The 25,827-nt window shown below is 40.2% G+C and overlaps 1 protein-coding gene across 2 annotated transcripts in view; it reads left to right on the top strand.

Moving 5' to 3' along the window:
• Positions 1 to 25,827, top strand: part of CCDC171 (coiled-coil domain containing 171) — a 70,511-nt gene that overhangs the window by 28,433 nt on the left and 16,251 nt on the right. Inside the window, exons 7-17 of one of the 2 annotated variants that reach the window (XM_077475240.1) lie at positions 520 to 612; positions 2,325 to 2,485; positions 4,473 to 4,611; positions 6,956 to 7,058; positions 13,145 to 13,248; positions 15,257 to 15,346; positions 16,432 to 16,632; positions 18,483 to 18,650; positions 18,730 to 18,918; positions 21,247 to 21,739; positions 24,946 to 25,062. In XM_077475240.1, the coding sequence (XP_077331366.1) occupies positions 520 to 612; positions 2,325 to 2,485; positions 4,473 to 4,611; positions 6,956 to 7,058; positions 13,145 to 13,248; positions 15,257 to 15,346; positions 16,432 to 16,632; positions 18,483 to 18,650; positions 18,730 to 18,918; positions 21,247 to 21,739; positions 24,946 to 25,062 (1,858 nt within the window). The remainder of the gene's footprint in view (positions 1 to 519; positions 613 to 2,324; positions 2,486 to 4,472; positions 4,612 to 6,955; positions 7,059 to 13,144; positions 13,249 to 15,256; positions 15,347 to 16,431; positions 16,633 to 18,482; positions 18,651 to 18,729; positions 18,919 to 21,246; positions 21,740 to 24,945; positions 25,063 to 25,827) is intronic. The other variant, XM_077475241.1, reaches the window with a different exon arrangement.

The following is a 25,827-nucleotide window of genomic DNA, read 5'->3' as shown; positions in this document are numbered from 1 at the left end:
GCTTCGTTCCCCTGCATTGCTGGACCCTGGGACAGGTAAGTGTCCGATTTATTAAAAGTCAGCAGCTGCAGTATTTGTAGCTGCTGAATTTTTTTTCTATAAGGGGAACTCCTCTTTAAGTATCATTATGCTTTTGTAACTTTATTTAAGCCTTTGAGGCAGGGTTGCCAACCTCCCGCAGCATTTTTTACTGACAAAACATGGAAAATTTACCGGCAGAGCACTTTTTTTTTTTTTTACTGGCAACCTGAGAAATTACAGAAATCCCATTGAAAACTAACACCGTGAATATTTGAACAGTATAAACATAAGGAAACACTAACAATACCTATAACAAAGTCATTTGCTTGACTTACACTTAAAAAGGATTCTATCATGCAAATAACTAGAATTCTTCTGCTTTCCAAATAGGGAAATAGGTCACCATGTAAAAACACACACACATACACACACACACACACTCTATAACACACTATAAGTTACAATCACAGTATTGCAATGTAATTTTTGTCTTTGCAGGCAGCAAGTCAGAGGGTCAACAAATTAATAGAGAACATAGAGGCAGAAAGAGCAGCACACTTTGAGTCCAAGTTTAATTCTGAAGTTATCCAGGTAACCTAGTTACATAGATGGTAAGGTTGAATAAAGACATCAGTGCATCTAGTTCAACCTGTATGGGTGTGGGTGTATGAGTATGTGTGTATTTATGATTCTACCATTTCCCATATCCCTGTATATTGCGTTTACTAAGATGCACCATCTAAGAAGGTTTTTTTTATTTTTATTTTTTTTATTAAATAGACACTCCCTGCTGATACCATCACTTGTGGAAGGGAGTTCCACATATTTCCCGCTCTAACATTAAAGAACCATCTGTGTACTTTGTGGTTAAACCGCTTCTCGCCCAACTTCATTGAGTGGCCACATGTCTTAAGCGATTTGAGACAGAATTGTTTTTCCCTATGCTACAATCCCCATTTAGATATATGTACAGTAAGTCCCCTACATATGAACATTTAACTTGCAACCTTTCAAAGATGAGAACATGTGTTCGCATGTCCAATCCTGTTTTAATTTAACCCAGCGCGTTGAACGAAAAAAAACCCGACAGTTTGCCGTACCAACACAAGCAATGTTGGTGCAGCAATCTAAACCACCCGCTGTGCCTTTGTGTTCTGACAGGGGAACTTCCCTCCAGATAACACAGATCAGCTCTGGCAGCCTTTCCTGAACGGAACTGTTTTGTAAGTAGGGGACTTTCTGTACATTGAAATCAAATCTCCTTTTTAAGCATCTCTTCTCCAGGGAGAATACATTTTATGTATGTAATCAGTCTAATAGTCTCAGTCATAACTGAGTTCCTCAAGTACCTTTTTATCGGCTTTCTTGCCCTTCTTTGGAAGGGCAAGAAAGCTTCTCTTTTTCCAGTTCCAGCACATCCTTCCTGAGGACTATAGACCAAAACTGGATGGCATACTCAAAATGTGGCTGAAACAGATTGTTGTACAGTGGTAGAATTATAGTCTTATGTCTGGAGTAAATACCCCTTTTGATTCATGCTAATAGTCTGCTAGCTTTGCTTGCTGCAGCTTGGCATTAAATACTATTGCTTAGGTTGTTGGTTACTAGGACCCACAGATCCTTTTCCATCCTAGATTCCCCCAGAGGTTGTCCCACTAGTGTAACCCGCATTCATATTTTTAATCCTCAAGTGCATTACTTTTACATGTATTAATATTAAACCTCATTTACCCTGAAGTTGTTCACACCTCAATTTTATTGAGGTCTTCCTGTAAGTTTGCTATATCCTGTTGTGAGGTTATCACCCTTCATAGCTTTGTATTGTCAGCAAACACTGAGAATGAACTATTTATTCCTCTATTCCAACATGAAAAGACATATTTTTTTTAATTATGGTGCTAATTTTTTTTTTTATTGTTTTACATGACTATTAGAGTGCATAAAATATAATAAATTATTATCTGGTTTAGTCTGAAAACGAATCCACTTTCTGACATGCTGCAGAAAGTGCCTGCAGGTTGATGTGCGTTATGTCAAGACAACCCAAAAATTGCATATGCTGCATTGTTGGTAACACACCACACAGTGTGGTGTGTTGCAACATAGTTGTGCCGGGGTGCTATTTAAAATGAATAGGACCACAAGATTTGTTAACGTTAGGCTAAAAATATCCATATATGTCTGTATTTCCAGAGTGATGACCAATATTTAAATTATTATTAAATCCAACATTTTGGATTTAGAAGTGTATTGCTGATGAGCAAGGCAGCCTTTACAATTATTTTTATTTTATTTTCTATTAGTTGCGGATTCAGGATCTTGAGGTGTCTTTACAAGCAGAAAAGGCCAACCAAGCACAAACTGCTACAGAGCTGGAGCAATTTAAAAAAAATTTTGAGCAAGTTGAAATGGCTTATAATAGAGAGAAATCCATTGCCGAAGATCTGACAGACAAGCTTAAGCAGTAAGTGTCACAGTACAGTACAATACAGTGTGTTTTTTTTATTTATTTTTTATTTGTTTTCCTTTATGGTTATTTCACAGTAATGCCACGTACACACGATCAGACTATCTGGCGGACTTAGTCTGGTGGACAAACCGCCCTAAAGTCCGAGCGAGCATACCTGCCCACACACGTGACTATTATCCGCCGTACTTTTGAAATGAACGGACTTGCCCACAGACATGGAGGAAAGTCCGTTCATTTTGAGCGCGGCTCCAGGTAGCTGGGACCAGCGAATGAAGCATCGCTGGCCCCGTCACCTGGTATGGAGTTAAAGGGGAAGCCCTACGCTGAAAAAACGGCATGGGGGACCCCCCCCCCCCCCCCGGGTCCATGTCTGACCCTTATCTGAGCACGCAACCCGGCCGGTCAGGAAAGGTCAGGAGGCCGCGTGCCCTCAACATGGGGGGGTGCTTTGGGGAAGGGGGGGGCGCACCCCCCCACTCCAAAGCACCTTGTCCCCATGTTGATGAGGACAAGGGCCTCTTCCCGACAACCCTGGTCGTTGGTTGTCGGGGTCTGCGGGCGGGGGGCTTATCGGAATCCGGGAGCCCCCTTTAATAAGGTGGCCCCCGGATACCGGCCCCCCACCCTATGTGAATGAGTATAGGGTACAATGTACCCCTACCCATTCACCTGTGAAAAAAATGTAAAAAAAACACAACACACAAGGGTTTAAAATAGTTTATTGCACAGCTCCGGGGGTCTTCTTCCATCTTCGGGGGTCTTCTTCTTCGTCGCCACCCTCTTCTTCCGACTTCGGGGATCCTCTGGGACTGTGGCATCATAATGGGCGGGGACATCATCACGCCGCGTGCCTGTCATTGTGGCCAGAGACAACAGCTCAAGAGAAGAACAGAAGGCGGCGACAGAAGACTGGGCCACCGCTTGTAAAAGAGCTAGAAGAAGGCACGGAGGCCCGGCAAGAAGAACTGAAGAGGGGGACAAGACCCCCAAAGTCGGAAGAAGAGGGCGGCGACGAAGAAGAAAGCCGGGCTCTTCCGCTAGCAAAAGAGCCCCGGAGCTGTGCAATAAACTATTTTAACCCCAGTGTGTATTTTTTTTTTACATTTTTTTTTTTTTCACCGGTGAATGGGTAGGGGTACATTGTACTCCATACTCATTCACATAGGGTGGGGGGCCGGTATCCGGGGGCCCGCTTATTAAAGGGGGCTCCCGGATTCAGATAAGCTCCCCGCCCACAGACCCCGACAACCAACGGCCAAGGTTGTCGGGAAGAGGCCCTTGTCCTCATCAACATGGGGACAAGGTGCTTTGGGGTGGGGGGCCGCGCGGCCCACCCTTCCCCAAAGCACACTCCCATGTTGAGGGCACGAGGCCTGGTACGGCTCAGGTGGGGGGGGGAAGGGCGCTCGCTCGTCCCCACCCCCTTTCCTGACCGGCTGGGTTGTGTGCTCGGATAAGGGTCTGATATGGACCTGGGGGAGGGACCCCCACGCTGTTTTTTTCGGCGTAGGGTTTCCCCTTTAACTTCATACGAGGTGACGGGGCCAGTGACGCTTCATTCGCTGTTCCCGGCTACCTGGAGCCTCGCTCAAAATGAACGGACTTTCCTCCGTGCGGGAAAAGTCTGCTCATTTTAAAAGTACAGCGGACTAGCACACACACGGCCGTATTGTCCACCGGACATATTTTGGTGCAAAACTACTTTCTTAGTCCGCCGGACTTTTGGGTAAAAAAAAAAAAAAGTCTGCCGGAGCCCACACACGGGGGGATTGTCCGGCGGACTTGAGTCCATCGGATTGTTTGATCGTTTGTACGTGGCATTAGTCTCTTTATACTATTGAAATTTGAATGCTATTGAGCATTTCCTTTTTTAATAAAAATACTCTGTAAATTAATAATGCTGTTGTGTTTTTTTTTTTTTTTTTTTTTTTTTTTAAGGCCTTTATTTTATTTTGAATTCATGTTTCTGTTTTTGGTTTAGATTGGAAAAAGAATATTCTTTCACGATAAATGAGTTAAAAGCTGAGGTTGAGAAGAAAAACAAGCTAATTACAGAGCTTTCTGCAAAAATAAATAACTATGAAGAAAATGTTGCTTTAATGGAACAGAACCTTGCTATGGTAAGGATTGTAATAATACCCCTTTTCTGAATTGTATAGTACAGGGCACAGGCTCCTTTAAATTTTTTTAACCATGGGCTATATGCAACCTCCTTCAAGAGATTAGGCAAGCAGAATTCTGGGACAGCACATCTGACCTGCTCCCACTCACAGCAATCCTCATTTTTTTTTTTGCTAGTGTCCTTAGCTGAAGGACGACCTCTGTCTACTGAAAGCAGGTTTCTGGCTTATGATTGTACTTGGAAAAATTAAGAAGATTCCTTGCTTATCTTCACACTCAAAAAGCTGTGCTCGCAGCTAACTGTAACTGTAGCTAACTCCTGCAGCTTTTGTGACCCAGACTTTGAGATTGTACCCCTCCTTTGCCTTATGAAGATGTTAGGCCAGCCTTTTTAAGAAGAACTATAGGCAAAACTTTTTTCTTTTTTTTACATTTTTTATATATATATTATACATTATAGATAGAGATATATCTATCTATCTCTCTCTATAATGTATAATATATATATATATATATATATATAATATAAATATAGATAGATAGATTTATTTATAATTTTTTTGCCATCTGTGTCCCATTGTGGAGATTTCCCTGTTCCATAGCCAAAACAGGAAGTAAGAGGAAACCACTGCATATTAAGGGACTTTCTTGGAGACACTCAGGTCACCAGAACCCATTGGAAGATTTTTTTTTTCCCTCTATTACTTATTCGGGGACAACCCAAAATTTGGGATAAAAACTGACCGGTGTTCTAATCTATCTCCACTCTGTCCAAAACTAAAAAAAAAAAGCCTTTAGTTGTACTTTAAAGAGGAAGTAAACCCTGATGGGTTTACTTCCTCTTTCATTCCCTGCAAAGGTAAAGCATAATGGACTACTATGCATCGCATAGTAGTCCATTATGTGTCACTTACCTGACACAGGAGCCAGCAAAGTCACCGCTGTTCCCTGTAGTCTGGCGCATCCATCTTCTCGGTGGGTCTCGCTGCTCTGCCACTGTCATTCGGCGAAGCCGCGATGATGTCACTCCCACGCATGGGAGCCGCCACTCGCGACATATCGGCGTTGACCGCGGCACGCCGCTGTCTACGGCGCATGCGCCGTAGACAGCAGTGCCTGTCTTTCGGCAAATATCTCCTAAACCGTGTAGGTTTAGGAGATATTTCTTGGACCTACAGGTAAGCCTTAATGTAGGCTTACCTGTAGGTCAAAGTTGGTTGTAAGGGTTTACAACCACTTTAATGTTGCTTCTGGCACTGGACCCTGCAGTTGATGCTCACCCTTAATGTTATTATACAGCTAGGTGCAGTTATCCATAGGGTTCCCTAAAGGTCCAGGGCAGCACCAATCTGCACTGATCTGATCTAGTCCCTGAAGGTTATGCTAATTCTTATGGGGTTCTAAACCCCCCAATAGCTCCCCTGCTCTATTTGTAGGTGTAGTCCCTGGATCCCCTGCCTCTGCCTTTATGCATAAAAGGGTGGGCAGCATGAGTTCTTGGGCAGCTGCAACACTGCAAATGTGTCATGGCCATGCATGGCAATGCTTTTTCTGCTCCAGCAGCTGTGGTAATTTTGTTTTACATCCTCTTAGAACAATTCAGACAGGCTGTAACCCACGCTGTGTGCAAAGTCCTACTCCTCGAGGAGGTATCTTGTGGCGGTATCTTAGCCCAGTCTTTCTTTTTTGCACATGCTCTGCTACAGGACAAGCATTCTACTGCGTCAGACACCTCTTAAGCTCTATTTGAGGCCCAGGTCTCTGTGTACGCCTTCATCGGTTTATCCAAAAGTTTAAAAGCTTTCAGTCATGAGAGACAGAGTGGCTGCACTTCTGTGGCACAGGTTGTGAGTACCCCTCAGAGGATTCCCTTACCTATATGGCAGGTGTCAGGCACAGGGAAAAGGGGACAGGTGTGCAGGCTTGTACACTGTGCACAGGGCCATGATAAATCAGGGTTCAATTAGGTACTTTTGGACCTGAACCAGTCCAAAGAGGGGATGTTGGTCCTGAACATGGACCAGTACAGGACCAGAACCCCCTACCTGCTCTTGCATTTTCCTCTTATGGCTTGCTACAAAACTGAGGCTTGCTTGGGAGTGGGAGAGGTTTTATGGGCTGTTCCACAATTCTGTTTGCCAGTGTCCAGTCACCTGTAGATGGCTGCATATAACCCATTGTTAAGATTTAAAGGAGCCTGCATCCTGTTACTGTAGTCCAAGAAAAATATTTTAAAGATAAATCAAAAATCATCTGTAAATGTATACGATGTATAATATTAATTCTAATGCACAGTACCTTGTATTGCCTATAAAATGTAATACCTTTCTAAATATCTCACAGACTAAGAAACAGCAGCTTTCTATAGAAGATGCTCATGGATCTATTGTGAAAGAACTACAGGGATTGGTAGACAATCGCAGTCTGTCAAGCCTCCCTATGTCAGGTTAGTTGAAGGTGCAATATGACAGATGCATCTCTCAGTGTTTTGAAGTGACTTCTAATGCAGCGTACACACGGTCGGACTTTCCAGTAGAAAAGGTCAGACGGAATCATTTCATCAGATATTCCGATCATGTGTGGGCTTCATCTGACTTTTTTTCAAAAATTCTGATAGGCCTAGAAATAGAACATGTTTTAAATTTTTCCGACGGAATCAATTCCTATCGGGAAAACTGTTTATCTGTATGCTATTCCGACGGCCCAAAAACGGCGCAAGGGCAGCTATTGCCTACTGGCTATTGAACTTCCCTTTTCTAGTCCTGTCGTACATCATCACATTCTAAACTAATGGACTTTGGTGTGATCGTGTGTAGGCAAGTCCGTTTCAGCAGAACTCTGTCGGAAAGGCCGTCAGAGTTTATTCTGATGGAAAAAACGGTCGTGTGTGCGCGGCATTAGGCTTCATGTACAAGGGACTTTTTTACAACCTCTTCTGAACGATTTAACTTGACAGATATTAACCCACGTTTAAAACGTCCGTTTTGCCACATTTGCATTTTTAGAAGCGTTTCTACAAAAAAAAATGTATATATATATATTTTTTTTAAGGCCAAAAAACGAAACAAGGCTTAATGCGGGTTACCGCGTTTAGACACGCTTGACGTCTGAAACGGCGGAAACTTCGGTGTCTGAACTAATTTTTTTTTGCCTTCAAAAAAAGGCCTATAAACGCAACATCCTAAAAATGACAGTAAACATACCTGTGTACATGAACAACATTGAATGAGTTCATGGGCAGGTGAAAAACATGTCCAACTGCCTCTGAACGCCCGTTTAGCAGCAGCAGTGTACATGGGGCCTAAGTGGGAATTATACAGATGCCCCCTCCCTACATGTTCTTGTTTGATGTGATTGAAGTCTTCACAGCAGTGCTGTGGCCTGTAAGCCTGGTTGAGGGTCAGGGCAAGAGAACCTTCTGTTGCTGGTTCTTAAGTTGATTTACAAGTTGGATTATTTAGGATGTTGGGAAGGGCATGCTGGGGTGTACCTTGATTCCAGCAGAGAGAGGGGTCTCATCCGTTTACCTGCAAAGGGAGCAGATGCTTTCATGGGACTGAGCCAAAGCCTTAGCCCCTATAAGGTCACATATTCGCAAAGCCTATGTAGTACCTAACGAGGCATTCTGGGTTATTTTTTCTATGTTTTAACATAGAAAAAAATACATTTTTTTTCTATCATTTGTAGATATCTTTGTCCTAATTAAATGGCTGTTCATCAAAATGTGTTTAATTTTATTACTCGTAGATACTGGAGGTGCCCCATTTACATATATACCTATAGACTATGCAAAGATGCAAGGTTTTTATTTTTTACCTTTTTTCACTTGATAGGATTCACATTATTTTTTATCTATAAATTTATGAATTCTAACGAATGAGAGTCACTGCGTTTATTGCAAGCATAAGAAGCGTATACATATAACAAGAGACTATAAAGAAAAACATTTTTTAACGTTAACACAGATTTATAAAGTTACTGCGAATAGAATCATATACCTATTAAAAAAAATCTATAAAAGTACAGGTTAAATAAGCAAAGGAATTTATTAAAATTGAACTATTGATTAGAAAAGTAAAAAAAGTACATGAACTGTATCAAAAATTTTGGTTAAAGGGGTTGAAAAACCTCCTGTGATGCAGCAGCCCCCCTGAACCTGGTCTTTCCAGCGATGGGGATAAGCACAACAGCTCCAGCCGGTGTCTCAGGTCCTGATTGGATACATAGCAGCGCACCTATTGGGTCCCACTGCTGCCAATCTAATCCAATGACGTGGGGGGTGGGGTCGAGTCCTGCTGTCTGTGTCAATAGACGCAGCAGCAGGACATGGGAGCGCGCCCACATGAGTGCCCCGAGGAGAGCGACTCTCACACAGGGCACCCGAGAAGAGGAGGAGCCAGGAGCGCTGCTGTAGGACCCCAGAAGAGGAAGATCGGGGGCCACTCTGTGCAAAACCAACTACAAAGAGGAGGCAAGTATAACATAATTCATTTTATTTATTTATTTTTACCAAACCTTTAGATCTCCTTTTTAAGTAAGGATCTACCTTTTCTTAGGTCATAATGCCCAAAATTAGATAAAAGAAGGGGACTAATAGTGAAGTACTGCTTGGCAAGATATTTATTGCTCAGATTAAAAATGGATACTTACAAAATGTAGGTTAAAATCAAGCATGTAATAGCAAGAAATTACAGTGGGAAGCACCGCTCCTGGCGTGCGTTTCACCGACAACCGGAAGTGACGTTGTTTGGACTCTAAACCAAAAATCGCATCAACGTGTTTTGCCCTTCCACAGGGCGTCATCAAGGACCTAATTTCCGCTTAGAAGAGCCGCCTTTAAATATAGAGAGATGGTGGTCATTTTGTCGGTTAGACAAAAAATGTCTCCTCCACCATATGACTGATTCCCATATATTGGTTGGATGTCCGTTCCTCACATAATGAGGCTGGTTCCCATAAGTAAACAATAATCAATCCAAAGGACGTCAATCCATGTGGAACATTACATAATTAACATTGTTATCAAAACATATTTAAAATATTAGATAAATATGTGTAGTATCTAAAAGTACCTTAGTATTAAAAATGCAGTTATGATTAGGTTAGCTCAGCACAATGAAATATTAAAATAAATGAATATAATGAAAATTAAATTAAAAATTAAATTAAATTAAACATAAAATAAATAGAAAAAAGAATAGAAATAAAAACTTATGTAAATAAAATAGGATAAAAAGTAACAAAATTAAATAGAATAAGACAAAATATAAATATAAATGAAGGAGAAGAAATACACACAAAAAAATAAATTAAAACGTTTGGAATAGGTGTCTAGATGAAAATTTATTACCAATTTGACAGGAAACAATTAAGGTCCAATTCGATGGACTCATCATTCTTAGCCCTTGTACACACGGTCGGAGATTCCGTCGGAATGTTTCCTATCGGACCGTTTTGTCGGATATTCCGACTGTGTGTGGTCTGCATCGGACTGTTTCCATCGGAATATCCGACGGACCAATTTTTCCAACTTGCTGGTAAAATTTTCTGACAAAATGCTCCGATCGGACATACTCCGATCATGTGTAGCCTACTCTGACGGACAAAGTGCCACACATGCTCAGATCAAATTCCTAGACCAAAGCTATTGGCTACTAGCCTGAACGTAGTCCCGTCGTAACGAAATAACGTCATCACGTTATGTACAATCGGATTTTCCGACAACTTAGTCCGACCGTGTGTATGCAACATCACTTCTGGACCTCTTCCGGAATTAATCCATCGGAATTACTCCGACGGATTTGGTTGTCGGAATCTCCGACCGTGTGTACAAGGGTTTAGACGATGGATCCACTAGGTCTTATTCTGGGAGATGGTCCTCTTGACGTTACCTCTCCTCTCCAATTATCCTCAATTTTGTGTATGCCACAGAATGTCAATCTACTCGGATCCCTCCCATGGTGGAGTCTAAAGTGGTTAGAAAAACTGTGGTGTTTGTAACCCTTCCTAATTCTGTTCACAAAGTCTAACTCCTAATTTTGTGGTGGATCTGCCAACATATTACATCCCACATGGACATGTTGAAAGATAGGTGACATGCGTGGTCCCACAAGTGATGAACTTCCTAATTTTGTGGCACTCACCAGAGGTATGAGAGGTGAAATTTGTAGTCTTTCTTGCCCTGTGTCTGGAAGTTTTACACATGACACACCTTCCACAGCTGTAAAAACCCACTTGGTCCAAGAAGGTACAAACCTTGGGTGGGTCTATCACATTGGGTGCTAGCTTTAAACATAAGGTGGGGGTCTTGGTATAGATGAACTGTGGTCTTACAGGTAGAATTTTATTTAAATCAACATCTTTCAATAGTAAAGGCCAATTTTTTTCTATCTGTTTATATTGATGTGTGAAGCTAGTCCTAAAAGCAACTCCAAAGTCCCTTTTGTTGACCTCTTTCCTCTTAAACAAATCCTCTATCTTCATTTCTCAAACTGCTAACTTGTTTTTACTAGATCTTTGGAGTTGTAAGCTTTTTCTTCTAATCTATGTAATAGAATATGGGCCTGTATATCGTAATCCTCTTTCCTGACGCAATTGCATTTTGATGCAAATTGACTTTTGGGAATTGCACTTGGATGGTGGCAACTTCCCAATGGGATGTAGCCATTCCTGTGCAATTCCTTAAAATAAGTTTTAGCAAACAATTGATGATTCTCTTTTAAATATGACAAGATCCAAGAAATGAATGTATTGTCGATCGAACGTTGCTGTGAAGGAAATCTCTGTTCCAAATTTCGTCAAGAAATTGTAGGAATGAATCCTGTGCGCCTGCCCAAATAATAATGTCATCTATATAATGTTTATAGAATTTTAATTGAGCTATGACATTGCTTCTTTCTCCCAGTGGCTCATGAACAAGTTAGCCACTGAGGGGGCATACTTGGCTCCCATGGCCATGCCTTTCCTCTGTCTAAAGTACTGTTTGTCACGCCAGAAGAAGCTGTGGCTCGTGGCCAAATCCAAAGCCTGGACCTGAAAATCTTTTTGTTTCTTCTTAGTATTAGTACTATTAAGGGCCCATACTACTGCTTCAATTGCATTTTGCTGTTTGATGTTGGTGTATAGAGAATTGACATCAATACTGGCCAATAAGTGTTCGTCATTAACCTCAACTTCCTGCAGTAATTCCTTAAGATTCCCACTGTCTTTTAGATATGCTGGACATTTCTTTTACCAAAGGCTGCAAGAACCGATCCAAGTACTCCCCCATTCTGGCAAAAAGAGAGTCAACTCCACTGACAATGGATCTGCCGGGGAGGGTTGAGAGGGTTCTTGTGAACCTTGGGTAATTGGTAAATGACAGGGACCCTGAGAGCATCAGGCACTAGATATCTGGCTTCCCTTTTATTAACAATACCTTCGTCTTGTGTCTTTTTTACCAATCGTTTTAACTTGGTCTTTGTATTTGATTGTTGGATTACCTTTTAAATTTTTCGCATGTTTCCACATCATCCACTAGTCTGTTTAACTCCGCTATATAGTCTGGGTTTTGAAGAATTCTGCAAAATGATTATTAATGCTTTTGGGATTGAAAACTGAATTGTTCCTCAAATTGGTATGGCCATAGAAAGAAGGTTCCTGTTCTAGAGGAGAGCTGAACTTGTTGAAATGTTTTTTAATATTTTAAGTTTCTCGTGAATTTTTGAAAATCGATAAAAACATCAAATTTATTGAGGTTTTTAACTAGGGCATAATTAAGGCCCAGTTTCAATACGTTTAATTAGTCTACTGTAAATGTGGCATTGCTAAGGTTGAAGATCCCTTGCATCAAGTCTCTTGCTTTCTTTTTCCCTTTTCCTCCTCTTCATCCTCTGGGCTTTCTTTTCTTAATATAAATATATAAATATAACTATATATAATATAATATATATATATATATATATATATATATATATATATATATATATATATATATATTGCAGAGATTTCCCTTCACTTCCTATCCCATAGCCAAAACAGGAAGTGAAAGGAAATTCCTGCAAAGAGAATTCCTTGGGGACTCCCAGGTCATCAGAACTAGTGTTCCCATTGGAAGACCATCAATTACTTTTCTGGGGATAACCCAAAATTTGGGATTTTCTTTTACTTTTACTTTTCAACGATAATGGTAAACGGGACATATAGAGAGGGGACACAGACCGCAATAAAAACTGACACAGCTAATCCCTCGGCACTTTATCTAAGACTAAAGAAAAAGATTTGCCTTTAGTTATACTTTAAAATGGAAATCTAAGACCTGAAAAGAAATGGAAAGCCTTGTAATTGTGTTTTTTTTTTTTTTTTTTTTTTTTTTGTTTAATATGACCAAACAAACAAAAATAAGTATATTTAGCAGCTATAAAAAGAAAAAAAAATCATAAGCACTTTGTCACCGCATTTCAATTTTATGCTTATAATTACATTTTTAAACTGTGTTTTGTCACGATTTGCAGTTTCTTGCTTGTATTTTATTATTATCCTTATATTCTTCAGCGACCTACAATGATGACATTAAACCTGCCAGGCCTGCTGTCCTTGAGGCTTTAAGACATACCTTGACAGATTACCAGAACAAGCTGCAAAGCACATCTAATGAGGTAACTCTGCCACGCTTTGGCTCCAAACACATGGCCTCTGGCCCACTGTAGTTCTTCTTCCTGGCTCAATTTAAAGGGTTGGAGTGAGGCAATTGAGAGAATAGGTTTTTTTGTAACCCAAATCATTCCTGCCCTCGATTTTACTTCGGACATGGCCAAAATTGATAAATTACAAGATTTAATTTATAGGTTTAGTCAACATTTTGATCATGCTGTATGTTCTGCAGTTTAAATTTTGATTTAGGTATAAATATTCAATATATTTGTGCAGCTGATTTCAAAATTTTTATACAGAGTAGCTTATCACTGATATTTTCTTTCTATCTGTTTTAAGAAGTAAATAGTCCAGTTATGAAGAGCTTTTATGTTTTGTAGCAAACTAATGTATTAAACTAAACTAGTGCTATCAGAAAAATGAACAGGGCTATTGCTTACCTTTTTCTGAAAAGACAAATTGTAGTTACTGTTTCTGTCTTCAGTTTTTCCCGAGACACTGACCCAGAACAATTGTGCATTTCAGGATAGTCAGTCAGAACTCTTTGTACTGTGTCAATGAAAATACTGAGCCTATTGTGTCAGCATAACAACCATGGAACTAAGATTTTTAGGAGAGGTCAGCAATAGATGCCTCCACACTTCCTTACTGTAGTTTCTTATAAGCTACCCAAATACAACAACTTGATGCCCTTAGAAAAACCTTTTCATATGTATGCATGCACTGTTAAAAGCATTTTACAGAGTACACGCCTATTAGTCTGGCCCTGAATTAACTTATAGCCCTTGTACACACGGTCGGCGATTTCGACAACCAAATCCGTCGGATTTTGTCCGACAGATCTTGTCCAAAACTGTTGCATACACAACAAAGTTTTCGGAAAATCCGATCTTTCAGAACGTGATGACATAATTTCGTTACGATGGGACTACGTTCAGGCTAGTAGCCAATAGCTTTGATCTGAGCATGCGTGGCACTTTGTCCGATCGGAATTCTCTACACATGATCGGAGTATGTCCGATCGGAGCAGTTTGTCGGAAAATATTTCCAGCAAGTTGGAAAATTTGGTCCGAAGGATATTCCGACGGAAACAGTCCGATGCATACCACACACAGTCGGAATATCCGACAAAACGGTCTGATAGGACACATTCCGACGGATTCTCCGACCGTGTGTACAAGGGCTTGGTCTTACTGTCCTTACCACAGTTATGTACAAGTGTACAGAAAGGAGTGCCGTTTCAGCTGGAAACTAAAGCAGTTGTAAAAGCATATATATTTTTTTTGAAAAACATGCTATAGTTCTCTCCTATTCCGGGTTTCCCTGTACACACTTGCTATGGGAGTACTCAGAAGAGGAGCGGACGCTTTCATTTCTCTCTTTTCCTCAACCTCCATGTCAAGACCCCTTCAAGCTTGGCTCCCCCACCCACAAGCCCTGGCGCTCAAAGTCTGCTAAATCTGGGGGTGGGAAATGTTTTCCAGGGCTGACCTACATCTGTGCCGCAAGTCCCCTGTCTCCTGCCCTTGGCTACTCAGTAAAGCTCCATAGAAGCCTGTGGGGCTCGCCTACCCCCCATCTCCCAGCTGGAATGATGGGGAGTCGTGCTCTATAGGCTTCTATTGGCCTCTGCTGTTTAGACAGAGCATTACAGCGCAGGGTGTAAACGATCCCTGTAGGCTACAAGTGTCAGATTTGGGCAAGCGTGAATCTGCTAAGGGGGGATGGGGGGGGGGTGGAATCTGTTAGCTGGGGGCACAGGCAAAAAGAATAAGCACACTTTGTCTGAAAGTGGAAAGTGAATTATGAGTATAATATCAAAGTGCTTTGTAGAGTAGCCTATATGTGGCAGAACAAAGATGACAAAATTAAACTTAGTATGGCTGTTTTAGGAGTTTTGGATGTTCGCACTGCCATTAATTGGCTTAAAGGCACTGAAGGTATTTATCCATTGCAATATAATGTAGGATTGTAAAGAATTTACTATTTCTACTGATGTACTGTCTTTTTCAGCTGGAAAACACAAAACATGTCTGTGAAGAGTTAAAAGAGAAGCTAAATGCATCCAATCAGATAATGCAATCTTTGCATAATAACCTTCAGGTATACATTATTCCATTTTTTTCACTTGAATCAAATTATTATAAATTAATTACCCACAGTAACCGTTCTGCTCCTTCTGTCTTTACTTTGAAGAAATGCTCTTTATACATAAAATTAACCAGTAAATCACCAAGCAAAGTATAATCTCATTTTACATTTTTTCTTGAATATCCTTTATGACGTATTATTTTCAGAGGTTTTTTTTTTTTTTTTTTTTTTTTTTTTCAGATTTAAATCTAGAAACACATTTTTTCCCTATCATTCATTAAAGGACACAGCAAAACTTTGTCATGAATGGTTTTGCTGGCACCACCTTTAGACGCAGGACACTAGGTGCAACCTCTGCTTTGTTTGTTTCTGGGCTCAGCCCTCAATATATGTCTTCCCGACACTGCTTTGGGAAGTTCTATCTGTTATGAAGTTTTACTGTGTCTTTCAATGAACGATAGAGAAAAGGATTGTACGGCGAGTACAAAAATCCAGTTCTCTGAGTTAATTGAACGACACAGTACTCATTTAGTCATTTTGGCTGTCTCTGTGTTATTGTCTTGATAGTGCTGGCTACTAACTGAATTCCATCTTGCAGGTGGGGGGTTTGGTCGGCACTAGAGGGCCGCCCCTTATGCATGCTTTGATTTTTTTTTTTTTTTAAGTTGCACCTAGCGTCCTGCTCCTGAAGGTGGGGCCATCAAAACCATCCGGGATGAAAGTTTGCTGCGTCCTTCAATGAACAAAAATCCAATTACTTTGCTTACAAAAGGATTAAACAATGTAAAAATGAGTTAATCTTTTGTTTACTTTCTTAAATGCCATTTTAAACCTGTTTTTACAATTCTATTATACAATTTTAAAGTGTTTAAATCACATCATTTTTATTATGTACATAACAGTTTGGAGTCTATTGATGTTTTTTTTAGATTAGATTCATACAATTTTCACTCAGGATTTGCACATTTTTAAATTCAACCTAATTGGTATGAAGTCTAGGTGAAAGCTTGTGAATATTGAGTAAAAACGTTTATAAATAGACCCCTTTCTTAGTACTGTCCAGGAACTCTTGTTAATATGATCTCGCTGTTGTTCAGAATGCTCGATCTGAACAGACCATTGCTGAAAAGGAACTGCATTATTTGAGCACTAAATGTGCTGAAAAGGAGTCTGAAATTGCTAGACTGCAAAAGGAATTTGGAAAAGCACAGGATGCCTGGGAGAAAGAAGCCCGAAGGGTATTAGAAGCTGAGAGCGACATCCAAAAGATCAGCAAGACTTTCCAAAAGAATAAAGAGGTATGAATGTAGATACTATTTGACTTTTTATGTGAAAAGTAAACTTATAACGTAATATGTGACGTTGTTGCTGACGGTCATTAAAAGCCCTGGGACAAACAGGACCTTTTGAATCCTGATGCCCCTTTAAAACAGTTATGGGACAAATGGCTAATGTCCCAGTTTCAAGTACCTATGACTCAAGTGAATATAAAGCTGGGTCAAGAAATGCTTTGGCTGTGGTGTTCAGCTTTATGCACTGCATTGTTTTGATCCAGCTTTCTTAAACCCACTTCAGTGGCCTTGTACTCATGGGGGTTCAATTACATACAGACAAATGAGCTTCATTCATTTGGTTATCTGTCTCTTGTTTTGGAAGACCTAAGGTTCCAGAGATTTAAAGAGTTTATCATTAGGAGCTTTAGCTTAGAAGATTTTAAAGTGATTGTAAACCCCAAAAAATAAAATGCATATCCTGGTCCCTTGAAGCAGACTACATAGAACAAAGTAGGTTTGTGCTATGGATCTGCTAAACTGTAAAAAAACAAAACAAAAAAAGCTAAACCTACCACTATCAGCAAGTCATGTGACCAGCTTGAAGACCACTAAAAATCGTTATTTACAACACTTGTTAAAAAAAAAAAATGCTTAACACGGTGTGCTATGCCAGCCTCTAATAGAGGGGCTGGCATAGACTTTTAAAATGGGTTTACAAACCCTTTAACTCTTCGCTTTCACAGACATAAGGCTTATGTTGAAGAAACAGGGTTTTAAAAAGTTCTCAAGCTGACTGTTGGCTTTCTGATGGAAGTGATCCTGCAGCTGTACAGCCTCCCAAAGCAGATTACAATAAATTAGATAATATAATGCATTTATTTGTATAAAACTAGAATTAGTTTTAACTAATCTTTAGGCCTAAAATGTGCTTTTTTTTCATTTTTAAAAAAAATGCAAGAAGTGTTCCTGCAACTAAAGGGTTTAAGAGAGTGGACATTGGTTTAGTTTAGAATGCTTTAAAGATTGTGAAACTTGGTTGGGGGAGTGTTATGGGGGCTTTAACCCTTTTGTTGCCACAACAGCTTAAATCTACAGCAGTGGGGGGGGGGGGGGGGGGGTTACTTACACACACTCTTGGTATGTCCACCTACCTGCAGACCCGGGACCAGCAATGCAGGTACCACAAGGTAATTGAGTTGGAAGACCAATGAGCGTACATTTACTGATTTCCCCTACCTAGCAAGAACCCAGAAGCAGTTTATATTACATCACTTCTGGGTTTGGCGGTGTTGAAAAATAACATTACACCCAAGCTCTAATGCCCTGTCAGTGGTTTGTCTCAACCCTTGAACTGCTACACCCGCAGAACAGTTTGGGTTGTTGAAAAACAACAAACTTACTGGCCAGCTCACCAGGTGAAAATAAAGGAAAGAGACGTTTTTCTCAAATAGTGCAAATTGTTCTCTGATTGGACAAAGTGTAGATTGTGACATCAGCACTCTGCCTCTTCACCTCATCCAATTGGAGAATACTTTGCATTCATTGAGAAAAATGCAAGGCATCCCATGAATGGGACCCCGAAGACAGCAGCAATCACTGTAGTAGCAGGGACTAGTACAGTGATTCTCCACTTCCGCAGCAGTTCAACAGGCATGACATATACATACTTGCATTAATCCAAGCAGAACCAATGCAGTATTTCTATTGAATTACAGTTTCACATACCTCTGGGGTTTAGATGGAAGAGTCTATATCTATCATGATTATTTTCATTTAAAATACTCTCCCAAGTATTTATATGCATTTGCTTTTTTTTTTTTTTTTAGTTTCCTTTTAGAATTTTTTATTATATCCTAATTTCTTTTTCTTTTAAGGAGACGTTGACTTTCTTGCACAGTTTATACCAACGCCTAGTGGCAGGATGTGTTCTTATAAAACAGGAAAAATGCATACTGGGTAATTTCACATGGCCAGAGCTATGTGTTGTTTTGCAAGAAAATGTTGATACCCTGATCTCTGACCTCAACAAAGCTAATGAGAAGGTACAGTACTTGCCATAAAAAAAGTTTGTATCACTGTCTGCTACTTGAAAATTTACCATTAACTTTTCTTTTACAATAGGTGTCACATCTGGAACAAGTATGCAAAAACAAGGCTGTTTTGATCGTGGATCTACAGCGAAACCATGAAACCTCTCTAGACAAGCTGGCTGAACAAATGAAAGAACAACATTGTACCTGGCAGACAAAGACCAAAGATTTGGAACAACATTACTCTGCTCTCCTTGGAGAAACTCGTGTGAAGGCTCAGGTACAAGATATTGCTTTACATACACTGCTCCTGCATTCTAATTCTGGCCACAGATTTTACAACCAGATTGTACAATTTGATAGGTTACTTTACAATCGGATGGTATGTTGTGTGGCCAGCTTTATGTAAAATAACACCATATTTTAAAATGTCTACCCAGCTTCCATGTAACAAACTCAAGTAAGGCCTTTCTTTTTCTTTCCAGCCAGCACCTATAGGTTAGCCTATGTGTCCAGCCACACAAAGGCATTTACAGGCTGAAAAAAAAACATCTAAAGTTGACAGTCTACTGACTGGAATGGTACCAGCTGATTGGAGAAAAGCCAATGTAGCACCAATATTTAAAAAGGGCCCAAAATACATCCCTGGGAATTACAGACCAGTTAGCCTAACATCAATAGTATGTAAACTTTTGGTGGGGATGATAAGGGACTATATACAAGATTTTAGTAATGAGAACGGTATCATTAGCAGTAATCAGCATGGATTTATGAAGAATCATTGTTTTTTCAAGAATCTATTAACCTTCTATGAGGAGGCGAGTTGCCGTCTAGATAAAGGAAGGCCCGTAGACATGGTGTATCTGGATTTTGCCAAAGCATTTGACACAGTTCCCCATAAATGTTTACTGTACAAAATAAGGTCCCTTGGCATGGACCATAGGGTGAGTACATGGATTGAAAACTGGCTACAAGGGCGAGTTCAGAGGGTGGTGATAAATGGGGAGTACTCGGAATGGTCAGGGTGGGTAGTGGGGTCCCCCAGGGTCCTGTGCTGGGACCAATCCTGTTTAATTTGTTCATAAAGGACCTGGAAGATGGGGTAAACAGTTCAATCTCTGTATTTGCGGACGATAAAAAGCTAAGCAGGGCAATAACTTCTCCACAGGATGTGGAAACCTTGCAAAAAGATCTGAACAAATTAATGGGGTGGGCAACATGGCCAAATGAGGTTCAATGAAAAATGTAAAATAATGCATGTGGGTGGCAAAAATATGAATGCAATCTATACACTGGAAGAGAACCTCTGGGGGACCTGGGGGTCCTAGTAGATGATAGGCTCAGCAATGGCATGCCAAGCTGCTACTAACAAAGCAAACAGAATATTTGCATGCATTAAAAAGGGGCTTAATTCCAGAGATAAAATTATAATTCTCCCGCTCTACAAGACTCTGGTCTGGCTGCATTCTTTCTGACTGAGGACTGGCGCCCAGTTCTAGGCACCAGTCCTCAATCAGGCTGGATGTACTGGAAATGGTGCGAGTACAAAGAAGGGCAACAAAGCTCATAAAGGGTCTGGAGGATATTAGTATGAGAAAAGTTTGCGAGCACTGAACTTATTCTCTCTGGAGAAGAGACGCTTGAGTGGGGATATGATTTCAATATACAAATACCGTAATGTTGACCCCACAATAGGGATAAAACTTTTTTGCGGAAGGGAGTTTAACAAGACTCGTGGCCACTTATTAAAATTAGAAAAGAGGTATAACCTTAAACTATGTAGAGGGTTCTTTACTGTAAGAGCAGCAAGGATGTGGAATTCCATTCTACATGCGGTGGTTTCAGCGGGATGGGGGGGCATTGATAGTTTCAAGAAACTATTAGATGAGCACCTGAATGACCGCAACATACAGGGATATAAAATGTAATACTGACAAATAATCACACACATAGGTTGGACTTGATGGACTTGTGTCTTTTTTTTTTTTTTCACCTCACCAACTAAACTATGTAAAGCACATTCAGGAGAAAAACCGAAGAGCAGTAAAAACGCTGAACGTGCCTAAATTTGTGTAAACCTTAGGTGTGTTTTAGGCGTGTTTGAGCTCTAATGCATTCCAGCGGCCAGAATACATTAATAGCCAATTAAATCAGCTATAGCTGGTAGCAATAACCATAATATTCTGATGAGTAAACCTCCCACTGTCAGAATACAGTAGCAGTGAGAGTAATTCCCCTATCAACACTGACTGTGTTGATGGGGGAATCGAGCAATTTTTTTTCCTTCAACCACAGGCTGAAAATTGCTTAATGTATGGCTGGCTTTAATCTTGACTTGCAGAGTTGATATCCTTTCCATGCTTTAAGTATTCAGATTACAAAATTAAAAGCAGAGTCCATTTTCTATGACTGCAAAAGGCAATTTTCTGTGGAACCCTTTTCATAAAAGAATTGAATAAACTACAATCAAAGGAATAGAGAAGGTGAACAACAGTAATTTAAAAAAGTACATAGTACTAATTTCCAGCAAGCTCTAAATAGATCACTTTTGATATTGAATGTGCGATACATAAAATGATTACACTAGGTTTTTATTTTCCATTTTTAGAAATATCAGAAGATTGCTGAAAAATTAAAAGACAAAGCTTCAATCTCTGAAAAAACAAAGGATCAGATGGCCATGGAAAATGTGCGCATTAAAAATGCAATAATCAACACAGAGCGAGACCACAAGTCTCTCCTTGCAGCCTGTGCCCTTATGGCTGGTGCCCTGTGCCCCTTATACACCAGAAGCTGTTTGTTGGCTGCACAGAAAACCCTCCTTCAAGAGGAATTGAAGTCTTGTGTAGACATTCAGAAAGAGATCCGAAATCTAGTCCAAGCTTTGTCTGAAAATGGAGATAAGAAAAAGGACGATTCTTGGAAGAAAGCAAAACCCATGAAGCTTTTGTTTCGGAAAGGTGTCATCGTGGTTTTGGCTGCCAAACGGCTGCAGCGGCTTGGTGAATCTAGAAAATCTGTTTTTACATGGGTGGAAAAAGCCAAGAGGAGACCTGGGATTTTAGTGTGTATTAGAGAAGTCCAGACTGCACAGAAAACAAGTAAGATTTATATTTTCAAAATTGATGATGCCGAATATTAGATGGACAATAAAAAGCTAGGCAGACGTTAAGATCAAAATGAAACCGGCATTACCAAAAAATCTAAAAAGTTACCACCCTGAATTCACATTTTTTATTGATTTATTTTATTTAATTTTTAAATCAGAAAAAGTTTTTATTGTGCCAATTACCATACATCACAGATTACAATGAATATAACAGCGGGTATGTGAAAAGAAAAAGCAAAACCAGATATCAGCTGCACAACACTAAATTCAAAAACATACCATGTAAGGAACGGGAAAATATCCTGATATAAAGATTATGCCAACATATAACCAATTACATAAGACCTACTAGGTTCAGGATTATAAGATTGACAAATGGGCACTAAGTGGTATATTAGAATCATAAACTTAAAAAAACAAACTAGTAAATCAAAAACAGTAGCAAACATCCAAGATACATAGGTGGGGGTCAACCCGTCCAACCAACACAGAAGAACAGATGGCCAATGGGCCAGAATTTGAATATTATGGTCGCCTTCTTCCTACCCTCTCCTGAAAGAACTTTCCCCCTATGAACAGGGAGTATGGGAAGGGATTGGATTTAGATAAAAAAAAAGTAGCAATAGCATTATGACCTGCCCTCGTTCCAACCCCAAGAATCAGTGTTATCCTCTTATACAAGCATGCATACCCTTTACACTTGTAACAGCTGGTGCAAAACCAGCTGTGAGGGCGCTAACCCTGGAGTTTCCAACCAGACCTGCCAAATAAAATGGAATTCACGATTTGCGTTTCTACGCTGATATGTTAACTGCTCCCTAACTAGAAGATAGTTGACCTGTTCTACCCATTGTTTCCTAGTGGGAACACGTGAGGAAAACCAGAATCTAGCCACCAATTTACGTGCTATATACAGTAGTCTGAGCACTGCTATGTTGATAGGGGACGTATATTTCTTCATCCACAGCTCCTAAGATGCATATTGAAGGGTCCAATGGGACTATAACCTGATATACTGTAGAGATGACCTTGGTTATTACACCCCAGTAGCAGTGTAATTTGGGACAGCGCCAGATTAAATGGATTAAGGATCCTTCCTCCCTACTGCATTTGGTACATAGAGAGGAATCCCTCCTTCCCCAACTGTATTTGCATTTATAGCCCAAAACCTAAACTGATTTCTTCATGACATTTGGTTGGATTCCCTACTTCTTTTTTGCCTTACCGCATCTCTTAAAATTTCTCTTTCAAAAGGGGTAAGGTATAGTTTATAGTTGGAAAAAAAAAAATCCAATTTTTTCTAGTAAATATTAAGAAATAATAGGTGATAGTGCATGACTGTTGCCGCAGGGTGACACAAGAATCCTATGTACAGTAAGTAGGCAGAATATTGCGCACCACATACAGAAAGCCTAATAACCAGGCACATTTCCTCTGTTACACACATATATCTGTGTGCCTGTATGCGTTGATTGCTGTTACCCAGAATCTTGGTATTGTTTGTACTGACAAGGACTACAGTGCATAATGGACTGAATATTTCCAACTGGCTTAATACTGAGTGAGATATTTCAAGTTAATTTTTCTTTCTCCTTTTTTTGGACACAGAATTTAGATGCTCCTACATACAGAATACTGGACCGGACATTGTGGGGCTAGTCTGTCACTCTTTCCAGACATTGGGGGATATTTACTAAAACTGGAGCACTCCAGATTCTGGTGCAGCTGTGTATGGTAGCCAATCCGCTTCTAACGTCGGCTTGTTCAATTAAGCTTTGACAATAAAACCTGGAAGCTGATTGGATTCTATGCAGAGCTTCACCAGATTATGCACTCTCCCAGGTTTAGTAAATCAACCCCATTGTATGTTAGGAAAAGTTAGCCACTGAGAGCTTTATGGGTCCAAAGCTCAACTATACTCTCCTAATGGTTCTGGGGGCATCTATTCTGTACACTCTGAGGGCACTGACGTAGTACAGATAGCAGCCCTTTAGACTCACAGGCTAATCGTTTGCCACTGAAACCCATTACAGCTGCTCCCTCCTTTCCTCCCAGTGCTACTGCTCAGATGAATGCATCTTTCCCAGTCTCCTTGGGTTCCTCTCGCACATGGACCCCTTGCTGCCAATCCATGTGTCAGCTTGGTCTCTGGAGCTGGAAAGATGGATTGTTGATTAGCTAAAACAAGACGTGAGCAAGTCACATGTGTGTGGTATTGACTCCTAGCACGCAACACACCCACCCCGGTCTTGTCACAGAAGCACTTAGGTAATGCGCTTCCCTTGCCTTTCCTATGCAGGTATGCTGTTGGACAAAACTGCATTGGGGTTAGGGGTGGTGTGTATGTTTTTTTTTAATATAGGACACTGAACTACAGTGCATGCTCACGAAACTATAGCCATTAAAAAAAAACGAATCCATTAATTCAGGACTGGTGTAAAATTAAGGGGGGAATCCCTTGCGCTATTAAAGTGAACGATGAGTGAGTATGTTTACAGTAAGGCCCCTTTCACACTGGGGTGGTGTGGGCGTCAGCGGTGCTATTTTTAACCACCGCTGGAGGACGAAAAAGGGTTAAAAACGCCCGCAAAGTGGCACTGCAGCGGCGCGTTTGCTGGCGGTATAGCCGCGCTGCCCCATTTATTTCAATGGGTAGGAGCGGTGAATACACCGCTCCTTCACCGCTCCAAAGATGCTGCTAGCAGGACTTTTTTTACTGTCCTGCTAGCGCACCGCTCCAGTGTGAAAGCCCTCCGGCTTAATATTGAATTGCTGCTAGACCTGAAAAGTGTATACAGTGCACTTAAAGTGGGTATGATATAAAGAGTGATCAGCGCAACTTATTAACAGATAACACATTCATTTTAAGATATACACAGCTGTTAATAGGTTGCGCTGATCACTTTATATCAATTCTGGACCGGTGCAGTTTTTTGTTAACAGAGGGATGAGTAATATTTTCGAGAAGATTACTTTGCACTTGTATCCTAAATTGAATCACTACAGATGGTTTTTCTTTTTTTACTTTATTGAGGGCACAATGACCCACAATGAACAGATAACTCTACGACTGGCACTATTGGGTTCATATTCTGCAGTCTGACAACAGCTTAACAGCCCAATATGTCATAGTAAGGAAAATGGAAATTGTAGTAGGTGTATTTTGACTTTTTTTTTTTTTTCTCTCTCTCTCTCCAGGATCACATGATGAGCCAATGTACTGCAATGAAGCTGTAAAGTGGCTTACAAATACTGATCTCCTGTCAGCAGTAGTTACTTCTATGTCTGAATTGTTTGGGTTATTAAACAACAGGGGTAATGTACATTTTTTGTTTGTATCAAAATCCATCCATCTGAGGCAGCCATTACAAGTTGATCTTGCATTCTCTGTTGGACATTTTTTAAAATATATTATAGTGTGTGATTTGACCTGCTGAAGTCTAGCTATTATTGAGGTGGGGTAGGAGATGGGGGTATTTTAGGTCGGTGGGTTGCAAAAATAATCAGCACCCTTATGCTTAAAGACACAGATACCAGTAAAGCTTATTTTTAATTTTGCAGTCAAATTGGGATAACCAGCTACTTTAAATTTGTTACATGTCCCTTTTCGCATTAGAACAACTTAAAAAATATTTAAAAATCACACCTTCACTTTTTTAGACGCTCTAGTCTAGATCCTCCAGCAAGGAAACATTCTCTTTTTTTAAGGTTACTGGGCAGCTGTGCTTGCCATAATTGACCTGTCTGTACTGTGCAGGAAAATCTTCATTATTAGCTAGATTTGAACACTATCTGTCCTAACAAAGGGTTCAAGGTGTAAAGGCTGGGCTCCTTGCATTGTATAGCCAAGAAAACAACATGTTGACTGCTCTCCAAAGTGTAGATGATGATGATGTAGCTTTATTCCAAGTTAAAACATCCAAGGTAACAATAATACAGACATGGACAAAGCAGAGATTGACGCATTTCATGAATCAAGTTTGCTTAATCATAATCCAAATTGCACCACTAAACACTAAAATAGTATATAATCAGCTGAACCCAGTAGGTGCTTGATTATGCTGAATAACCCTCCTCTAG

The sequence above is a fragment of the Lithobates pipiens genome, unplaced genomic scaffold (genome assembly GCF_037356315.1).
Source record: "Lithobates pipiens isolate NorthernLeopardFrog02 unplaced genomic scaffold, aLitPip1_a1.2 Scaffold_13, whole genome shotgun sequence".
Lineage (NCBI taxonomy): Eukaryota > Metazoa > Chordata > Amphibia > Anura > Ranidae > Lithobates > Lithobates pipiens.
Note: the sequence above shows the minus strand (reverse complement) of the source record. Positions and strands in the feature narration are given on the sequence as shown.